The 10,404-nt window shown below is 43.5% G+C and overlaps 1 protein-coding gene across 1 annotated transcript; it reads left to right on the top strand.

The window, feature by feature from the left end:
• Window positions 1-386: 386 nt before the first annotated feature.
• On the top strand, window positions 387-2,946 carry LOC147340514 (germ cell-less protein-like 1). Its single transcript, XM_086388482.1, has one exon. The coding sequence runs from the start codon at window positions 1,013-1,015 to the stop codon at window positions 2,516-2,518; it is 1,506 nt and encodes a 501-aa protein (XP_086244608.1). The 5' UTR covers window positions 387-1,012; the 3' UTR covers window positions 2,519-2,946.
• The last annotated feature ends 7,458 nt before the right edge of the window (window positions 2,947-10,404 follow it).

Here is a 10,404-nt window from a genome sequence, read left to right as displayed (position 1 = left end):
GAATATTTAAAATGTGATTTAAGGTTATCCTGTCCTATTCAAAGTGTGTAAACATTCTACTCACATGATTTGAATAGGGCAGAATCTTTGCGACCCCATGGACACTAGTTTGCAAGTCTCTGCTATTCATGGAATTTTTCAGGCATGAATACTGGAGTGGGTTGTCGTTTCCTCCTCGAGGAAGTCTTCCCAACCCATGCCTCATGCGTCTCCTGCATTGGCAGGTGGATTGTTTACCACTGGGAATGTTTGGGAAGCCCCAAACATTCTACTCAGGCAAGGTCAAATGACCTGAGAGACTTACCGTTTTCAAAGTTTTTTCCCTTGCATTGTACTTTCCTTGTCATTGAAAGGTCCACACTCTCTCTACACCGTATACTTTGTTTAGCATATAACACTTGTCAGTATTTAATATTATTAATTTCCTCAAAAATCAAAATCCATCTCATTCATTCCTCATTTCTTTCAGTGTTTAAGTTTGTTACATGCTTAGCTGGTGTCTAAAATAGAGACAAAAGCAAAGACTGGGCACACATTGCCACTTTTATCACAGAAAATGTTTTGACAGCCGCAAATGATGGGATAACCTAAGAAAATAATTACAGAAATTAAGGTGCATAGAGCACAGAGCTGGAACCAAGACGTAATTATCCAAAAACAGGAGTGATCAGTAATTATTTCAAATGGGGAAGAGGAAATGATGTTCTTAAGATTCATGGGGAAAATTCATACACAAAGTCCTCTGTTCCACCATTATCCTACGAAGGGAGCCGCAGAGAAATCATCCCTGGAGGGAAAGATACGCAGAGTGGAATTCCTGGTACAGAGTGCACTTATCCTGTGATGGGGAGTGGGAGGGGTAGGGGAAAGCCTCGTGGGTGTGGCTTTGCGTGGCGTCCAAGATGACGTCACAAACATCAGCCGTATCCAACGACACCGTGGGCTGAGCTAGTGCCAGTGGCGGCTGCGTCTGGTGAGGAAGCTTGCCCTCTGTACCGCTGAGGTAAAAGCCATGGGAGCAGTAAACAGTCAGATGCCCTCGAACAGAGTGGGGCATGCCCCAGAGGAGCCAGGTGCCCCTGAGGGGGAGGAGGAGGCCGAGGAGGTAGCAGTGGCAGTGATAGAGGAAGGGGAGGAGAGCGAAGAGGCCAGACCCACCACTAGCCAAGGGCGCCACAAGCGGAAGACAGGCCCAGAAGGGCAGCTCACAAAAGCGCCTCACAGGAAGCGAGCAAAAGACAGTTTAGAGTCCGTTTATAAGACACTTTTTCTGAGAGGAGAAGGGAGTGACGTGCAGATCCGTGCCCTGGGGAAGGAGTGGAACTTGCACAAGGTCTACTTGTGCCGGTCAGGATACTTTGCTAGCATGTTCAGTGGTGCGTGGCGTGAGACAACCATGGATACTGTAGAGTTGCAGATGCCTGACGAGAACATTGATTGTGAGGCACTGCACGAGGCTTTAGGTTCCCTGTACCGAAACTCTGTGCTCATCCCACCCGGTCGAGTGGTCCCCATGCTGGCCACAGCCAGCATGCTGCAGCTGGACAAGCTGATTCAGCAGTGCGGAGAGATAATGAAGGAGACGGTCAGTGATCAGACCGTGTGCAGCTACTACTGCTCTGCTGAGAGCTACGGACTCCAGAACATCAGGGCCATGTGTCTTCAGTGGCTGCTGGACAACCTGATGACCCAGCATAGTGAGGAGTTATTGAGAGAAGTTAGCCTGGATCTCATGAAAGAGGTCATTGCCTCTTCAGAGCTCTTCGTGATGGAGGTAGAGATGGATGTGTACACGACGCTGAAAAAGTGGATGTTCCTGCAGCTGCAGCCGACATGGAGAGGCCCCCGCAGAGACCTGCTGCCTGACGCCGACTCGTGGTTTGCCAGGTCCAGGCAGGAGTCAGAGGGCACCCCTTTCCTGGAGACCGAGCAGGGCAGAGCCTTCGTGCCAGCGTTCCAGCAGCTGCGGCTTGCCTACATGATCTGCGACCTGCCGTCAGCACGCATCATCGACCAGGATGCACTGATCCCTGCCACGTGGCTGACCCCAGTGTACAAAGAGCAGTGGCTTGCCCTCCTCCGGGCTGAGCAGACCAGAGACCTCGGGCCCGTGGATGTCTTCGTGTCCGACCTCCAGAGGACCAGCATGCGGTGCGGGGGCCAGCTCCTCAGGGATAAGCAGTGCAGCTGGCGGTGGGCAGGCTTCAACGTCGGCTGGGACTTGGTGGTGTGCTATGCCAACCGGCGCATCATTTTCAAGCGCAGCGCGCTGAACAAGTCCTGCGGTCTCGGGGTCAGCTTACTCTGGCAGAGAAAGGTCGCGTTCCGCTTGCGCCTGGCCTCCTTGGACAGGGCTGGAAGAGCCATTTTCCGGAAGGAGACAGAACTCCAGGTGCTTTCCCTGGGAAAGGATGAAGAGCTAGAGGTGGTGAATCTGGAGAACGAAGATGTGGTTTTCCCCATATATGTGACCTGTAATTTCCTGTACCTCCCCAGAGAGGGGCGTTTTCCTGAGTGAGGACTCCTGAAAACAAAATCTCAGAGAGGTGAGCAGCTCTTTTCCTGGGGTCAGGGACGACCAGCTTTGTCCAGATGCCAGCTCCTTCTGCGGGACCAACCGGACTTGCCCACCTCTGGTGGCCCACCTCTGTCAGAGTCTTTGTTGAACTGTAGCTCATAATACTTGAGATTGTTTACCTGAGCCTATGAAGAGGAGAAATTTTAAAGCCCTGCTCCCCCAACACCTTTAGACCTCATTTGTGCTGTTAAAGTGGCAACCTGTCCTCCTGGTTTACCATCCATCAATGCCCCCTCCCATCATTTCTGCAAAGTCAAAGACCAGTTGACTTTAGAGAGAACCTGTGAACCTACCTACTCTACTACTGTTGGGGAAACTCTTTTAAAATATGCATTTCCTTTAGCTTGATTAAAGGAATGTTAAAGAAACCGTTTGGTTTCTCTTTCAGTTCGCGTGTTTAGAGCCACTCTGCCCCACTCATTACCACTACTACCGCTAGCTTCCTTTGGATTGCTTCCCTTTCCCCATTCCCTGCCACTGAGCGTGTAGTACTTGGTTCCCATGATCTCTCACTCTGTGAACGCACCCAGGCTACACTGATGATCTTCTCTTTATTGGTTGTTCCTCAACATTCTTAGGTTAGTTGACTTCATATCGTATCTTGATGTTACTTTGGCTTTATTTTGACTTTCCTAGCATTTTAACCCTAGAAAGACGCCTCAAATCTTATACAACCCTATATTGGGGGTGGAGTGGAAGGCGGCAGATTGATGCTATGAGGACATCTCGGTACTAGACAGACTTTTTCTGTGGCATACAGCCATGAATTATTTATGCACCAGAATGCACTCTCTAAGCACGCTGATGGCCTTTGCCCTTCAGAAACATTTGACGTTGGAATTGTACGTGGAAAGACTCTTTCCCGCTTAAAAACAGGTCTGGTAACCTCTGGAAAGGAACGCTTTTGAATTATCATGGGAATTATTTGGCATCTGGAAGTGGCATCACGAGAAGTCCACACTAGTAATCAAAAGGGTAAGATAAAAAGTGTTTTTGTCACAAAAGGAGAAGCACACTAGTCACGATTTGAATTTGTTAGTTTCTGATTACTGTAAACTTACAAATTGTCACCATCCCATTCCCTCCATTGAGTCATTTTGAGGTCAAAGAATGGAAAACTATTTAAGAATCCATATAAATAATAAATACATGCTTGGAAAGAGTGTGATAAATTAATACAAGATGAACAAATTAAAAAAATAGTATACTCTATTGGTGTTTGGCAGATTCATGTTGATGTATGGCAAAACCAATACAATATTGTAAAGTAATTAGCCTCCAATTAAAATAAATAAATGTACATTTAAATTAAAAAAAAAAAACAGTCACCAGATTTAAGGCTTTACTTAGTTGAAATCAGAATTTTCCTTACTGGTGGTTTATGTTTCTCTTCCCAATTAGATTTTATCCATTGTCATTCAGTGAACAAATTACTTTTGACTTTATCCATTCATTCATTCCTTTTACTCTTTAAGGAGATTTGAAAGGCTTCCTTATCCCAAACCCACATACTAGTATTAGAGTAATATTTACGTGACAGTTACTTATATGAAATGGTTCAACCAGGAAGCTGCTGTTGCATCCTTCGATGTTTGCCCTTAATTTTGCAGCCCCCTACCCTTTCTCGTGTTCCCTTATATTCCATATACCTAACCAACTACAAACAATAGACTTCGTTTTATTTGTGTTTAAAAATAACTGGGGAGAAGAGTAAGTCATGATTCAGTTGAAACGTAAAAATTATTGTTATTTTTTTTTTTTTTGGTAAGAATTTCACTTTCTTTATATAAACTCTCTAAGCAATTTGAAATCACTTTTTCTTGAGCTGAATGCCAAGATGCCATTTCATCTAAACAGAGGTATCCTCAGTTGGGAAATTCAGAGACTACTTAGCTACAAGTGTACCTTGACTGAAAGATCTGCTTTTGTTTTCCTACCCAACGAGCTTTAAATCCTTAAATTGCTTGTTGCCGCTTACAATAGAAAGATGTTCAATAATGTACAAAGAGTGACAGCTGAAATACACTCATTTAAACATTTAAACTCTCACAAACCCTGACTGTTGCCATTTGCCAGTTTGGGCAATTTATCCAATACCTGTCTCTATTTTTTCTCTTTTTTTTTTTCTTTTCTTTTTGACTGCTCAGGATGAGGAAGAAACCTTTTCCCATGTTGATACTCATTCTGTTAGCCTCTTCGTAAGGCATGGGGAAATGGGGAGGCAGGGCGAAGTACAGTCATGGTAATGCTATAGGAAACCATCAAGCTAAATAACAGCAAAGTAAACGCCACACTAAAGGAGATGTACCCCTATGGGATACCACGTGGTCCTTGACAATGATGAGGATTTATCCCTGTCTCTGTTTTTCCCTCTCTGTATGTCTGCCGCTCTCTCTGTCATCCCCTATCTCTGTCTCCATGATGTCTGTCTGCATCCCTGTCTAATTTCTATCTACCTCTGTCTTTGTCTTCCTCAGTCTCTGTCTCAGACTGCCTATCTTCGTCACTCTCTGTCTCTGTCTTACTGTCCGTATCTTTCTGTTTCTCTCTGTTTCTGACAATCTGTTTGTGTCTGGGTCTCTATGTTTCTGTCTCTGTCTCTGTATTTCTCCAGTGCTTCTGTATCCGTCTGTATCTGCATCTCTCTGTGTCTCTTTCTCCATCCGTCTGTCTTTGTCTTTCCCTTTCTGTCCCGATCTGTCTCTGTCTTTCTCCCCACCCCCAACCTTGTTTCTCTCTGACTCTCTCTCTCCCCATCACTATCTCTATGTCTGTTGGCTCTCTTTCAGTGTGCGTCTGTCTTTCTCTGTCTCTCAGTCTGTCTGTCTCTGTCTTTCTATCTGTGTCAATCAGCCTCTGCCTGTCTCCCTGTCTCTGTCTGCAACCATCATTCTTTGCCTTAGTTTGAATGGGTGTCTGTTTGTCCCTGTCTGTGCCTGGCTTCCTCTGCCTCCCTGTCTCTGTCTCCATCTATTTCTACCTGTCTCTGTCTGCCCCTTTCTGTGTATGCCTTTCTACCTGTCTCTTTTGGGGGAGGAGGTACAATTTCTGAGTCTGTCCATCTGTTGGGCTTTCTCAGCCTGCCTGACCAGCTATCTCTGTTTTTCTGTCAGGCTGTCCTGTCTCTGGCTGTTTCTACATCTGGTTCTGTTGCATCTTTTGATAGTCCATCTCTGCTTCTGCCTGTCTTAAGGAGACAGGAATGAAATGTTATTACAATTCGGTAGACAAACCCTCTTCTGTCATCTTCCCTTCCAGTGGTGTCCTAGAGATAGATGCTGTAAGAAGATAAAGCTTAGCATTCGTATTCAAAGACACAAGAGACTTAAATAAACAATGACTTATGAAGGAGAAAGCAGTGCCCCAGGGATGGAAGTGGGATGGACACAGACAGCAGACCAGTGTAAATTATGCTACTGTGGAAAGGGTCTATATATAAACAGCACAAAGATGACACTGAAATTTCGATGAAAGATAAATCATGTGCTGGAAAAAGAAAACCATCTTTTTAAGAGGAAAATAAAAAGAAGAGGGAGTGTCCAGCCACAAGGTCTACAGGAAGGTACTTGCCAAGTCTCAGCCACAGAATTTGGACATGAAACTGCCTGGTGAGAGTTAAAATAGCAAAATTCACCTATTTTATATAAGCACATCACATCAGTTTAATCATGCGATTAAACTTAAACTTTTGAATTGGGGTCAGCAAACACACACACACACACACACACGGAAATAAGTGGATTGAAGCAGAATCCAAGGTTTTTATGTCATCACCTGTTCAGCTAGTAACATGACTTCTAAGACATTCATACACACACACACACATTTATATTTTATGAGCCCTCATGAGGTTCCACCCTTTCCTTGTCCACTCAGCTACCTGGGCCTTGATGCCCTTCCCTTTATTCAAGATAAATCTCTTGAAAGGGGTGTGTCATCTGCCCCCTGTTCTAAGGTTTACTTGCTTGACTCCAGGCACCATCTATATGTCATAGACTCTCAAATTCATAGCCCATGCACAGACCTCTTCTTTGAATCCAGACCTATAGCCAGCAGTCTGCCCCACCACTTGGAAATCTCAAAGGTGGTGCGATCTACAAAGGAACAAAATAGAACGTATAGTCCAGGCAACCAATTTTAATCTAAATGTAGATTCCTTCCTCATTTGAGTAAATAAATAGAAAGACACTGATTCTGGTAAGGAGAAGATAACCAGGATGTTAGCTGAAACTTATACTTCTTCAAGTGCTTGTGTTTCAGAAGTAAAATTTGTCTATTCATGACATTCTAAAGAAAGGTGGCAATTTTTTTTTTCTAGTAGTAAGAGAATTGAAATTTACCTCATTTATTTAGACAATAGCCAATTGATATATGAACAGTCTTCGGGAATGATTTGTTCTAACAGTGCAGATGAAAGTTTGGTTTAGTCTGTGAACACGTTTTCCATGTCAGTTGCTATGATTAGATTCTGAGATCAGACACCAAAGGATAAATTTCACTCCACATAGTAGCAAACTTCAACTATCAAACTTGGTTTAAAGACTAGCAGGGTAATAAGATGCAGTGGAAGGAACAAAAACTATCTGGGCAGATTCAAGGTAAGATTTGAATACCCAAAAGATCCTTAATTCTCTGAGCAGTATTCATCACATAAACACACTGCATTACATTGGTGATGTCTGTCAATTATTTTAAAAAATAAAAATAGTACATGGTGATGGCAAAAATAGGAATCTACAAGCAGCTGATGGTTTTGATTAGCGTGTTTGCTGTACATGGGATTTTATGAAGAGTGGTGACTCTAAGTGAATTAAAATCATCCAAGCGGTCACGAAGAGCATGTTTTGGGTGAAGGCAAGTGGCTGAGTATGGTCCACCACAGGTGAGGAGACTTGCTGTAGAGGTATATTCTTAAAGATGGTAGCCCCTAGTCGTATGTGATTATTTAAATTGATTAAAATTAAATAAAATGGAAAATTCAGTCTCTCAGTCTCACTCGCAGCATTTGAAGTGCTCGATGGCTACATGTAAACCCGTGGCTACTATACTGTGCGCAGCGCAGATATGGAACATCTCTATCAGCGCAGAGAATTCTGTGAGATAGTGCTGTTCTATAATCAGTCATTCCAAGTAAAATTTACATTTCTTTCTGCTTCTGAATACATAGGTCGCCTGGATAACCTATGTGGGGGTGGGTGATGTTTGTGGGGATGGGGAGGAGTTAGAAAAACGGACATACAGAATGGTCACATTTGGATTTACAGGGTCTCATCAGGGTCTTATTTGTCTCACTGTGCTTACTGAGATGTTATGGAGGCTGGGGACAGGGCTTGAGGAAGGTTGGCAGCCACCCAAAGGAACCGTTTGTTCTGGAACCCTGTGCTTTGGAATGTGAAGAATTTGGGTCTAATCTTCTGTGGCCCATACAGCATCTGACCTGGTGGTCAGGCCATCATCTCAAACTCATTGTCCAAAACTCAACCTTTGCTTTCTTTCTCCCATTCCACGATCATGAATATCTATTTTCAATATATTTTATGGTTGGTCTTTTACTGTTCATATTGTTAATATCTCCACCAGTATACTAGCCCTCTTCTCAGTCGCTAGGCCTTGAAATCGCTGGTTGAAAGGATACAAAATAAATGTCTTTGTAAACTGAAACTTACATTAGAAATAATAGCATGTGGGGTTATTGTAAATACATTTAGATACAAATACGTAAATACATAAATCAAATACATTTGAGTCTTCTGCTTTGCTTTGCCATCAGGTTTAACATGATATGATATTTCGATGCCTCCCAGCTTAAGACCAGCAGGAACACATTTGTAGTTGAACAATTTGAGTTTATTATTCTTTGCAGTGAAGGAGAACATACACAGTGAAGGAACTGTGGGCCACACAAGTACGTGGGTGATAGAAAAGGGATGTTAAGAGATTTGGGCTTGGGACTTCCCTGCTGGTCCGGTGGATGAGCCTTTGCCTTCCAAAGTAGGTGGTGTGGGTTCGCTCCCTGGTTGGGGAAACTAAGGTCCCACATGTCTTGTGGCCAAAAACCAAAACATAAAAGAAAACAAACAAACAAACAAAAAAAAAAAAACAGAAGCAATATGGTAACAAATTGAATAAAGACTAAATAAAGGGACCACCTCAAAAAAAAATTAAAGAAAAAAAGAGGTGGGCTTGTTTTAGGTGATTTGGGTGAATTTTTAAAGAAGCAGAGCTCTGATCTGGATTGGATACTGTCAGAAAGACAGGGAATTCCTATGACAGTATCTTAATAAACCTTTTCTATAGAGAGAATAGATTAGAGTGAGGTTAAAGCTACAATTGCTGAAAACAAGCAAAGAAACAAAGCAAAGGGGAAAACAAAACCCCCAAACTAGCAGTCACTCATACTAGCTAGGAGAGGGATATACGGTGATTTGTACAGTGATTTTGCTTTTGTCTGTGCTAAGGAACAAAAAAATCATGAAGTGGCCTTTGTTTTGTCTCACTTTATCATGATCTCAGAGTGACAAGATCTCATGATCTCACCTGAAGTTGGCATTCCCTGAGATTTTTTTCAATGTCTAATGGGAGAATAACATGTCCTAGCCTGGATGTCAAGAGATACTTTTTAGTACCCCCTTCTGGCCACAAGCCATTAACCCATGTTATCTAGATTATCAACATTGCTCTGATTTTGATGATCAGGAATTTGTTTAGAGAATGTAGTCTGTAGTAGGACATGGATTGGTCTCTCCTGCTCCTTTTGCAGTAGAATGCATCATTGAATACTCTGGTGTGACACGGGCTGTGCAATAGCATTTAAGACTCCAGACAGGATGCATTGGCCAACTGCAAAACAAGTAATCAAACGAAACACAATGATTATTAGTCCTTGAAACAGGACTTGAAGTCAAGGGCTTGGATTATAAAAACCAGGCAATGAATCCAGCTGGGTTCACCTTTGAGCACCACATGACTTTTGTTAGAATCAAAGACAAGTTTTGGACCACCCTTGCTAGTTATGATTTTCCCTAATGTGAGAATAGCAAGTCACAAAGCCTATATGAATAGGGAGTCAGTTATTCTTCGTGTGTGTGTGTGTGTGTGTGTGAGAGAGAGAGAGAGAGAGTCGCTCAGTCATGTCTGACTCTTTGCAACCCCATGGACTATAGCCCAGGAGGCTCCTCTGTCCATGGTATTCTTCAGGCAAGAATACTGGAGTGGGTTGCCATTCCCTTCTCCAGGGGATCTTCCCGACCCAGGGACCGAACCCGGGTCTCCTGCATTGCAGGCAGATTCTTTACCATCTGAGCCACCAGAGCAGCCCTTCCTGGTGAGTTTTTAAAAGAAATTGGTTTGACTGTTACTGGATAATCCCCTCTCTCTAACCCCTCCCCCCTCCCCCACCCGTTTCTGGGAAACAAGATCTGCTGGAATGTGTAGTTTAACATATCACGGAGTCTCAACAATTATCCTGAACACACAAGATAAGTTAGCGTATGCCATATGGGTGTTATATAAGATGTTACATAACAAATAGTACCTCATTGTGGCACGGCCTCTATCAGGAGAATAAGCATCATTTGTTACAACTAGAGACAGCCGATTTTGTGTTCCTCAAGGTAAGTGATGTATTTAGCAGAACTTCCCTCGTGTGGCTCAGCTGGTAAAGAATCCACGTGCGGTGGAGGAGACCTGGGTTCGATCCCTGGGTTGGGAAGATCCCCTGGAGAAGGGAAAGGCTACCCTGTCCAGTATTCCGGCCTGGAGAATTCCACGGACTGTATAGTCCATGGGGTCGCAAACAGTCGAACACGACTGAGTGACTTTCACTT

This window comes from Bos grunniens, chromosome X (assembly GCF_055505025.1).
Source record: "Bos grunniens cultivar Pamir isolate PY7600 chromosome X, Bosgru_T2T1.0, whole genome shotgun sequence".
Classification (NCBI taxonomy): Eukaryota; Metazoa; Chordata; class Mammalia; order Artiodactyla; family Bovidae; genus Bos; species Bos grunniens.
Note: the sequence above shows the minus strand (reverse complement) of the source record. Positions and strands in the feature narration are given on the sequence as shown.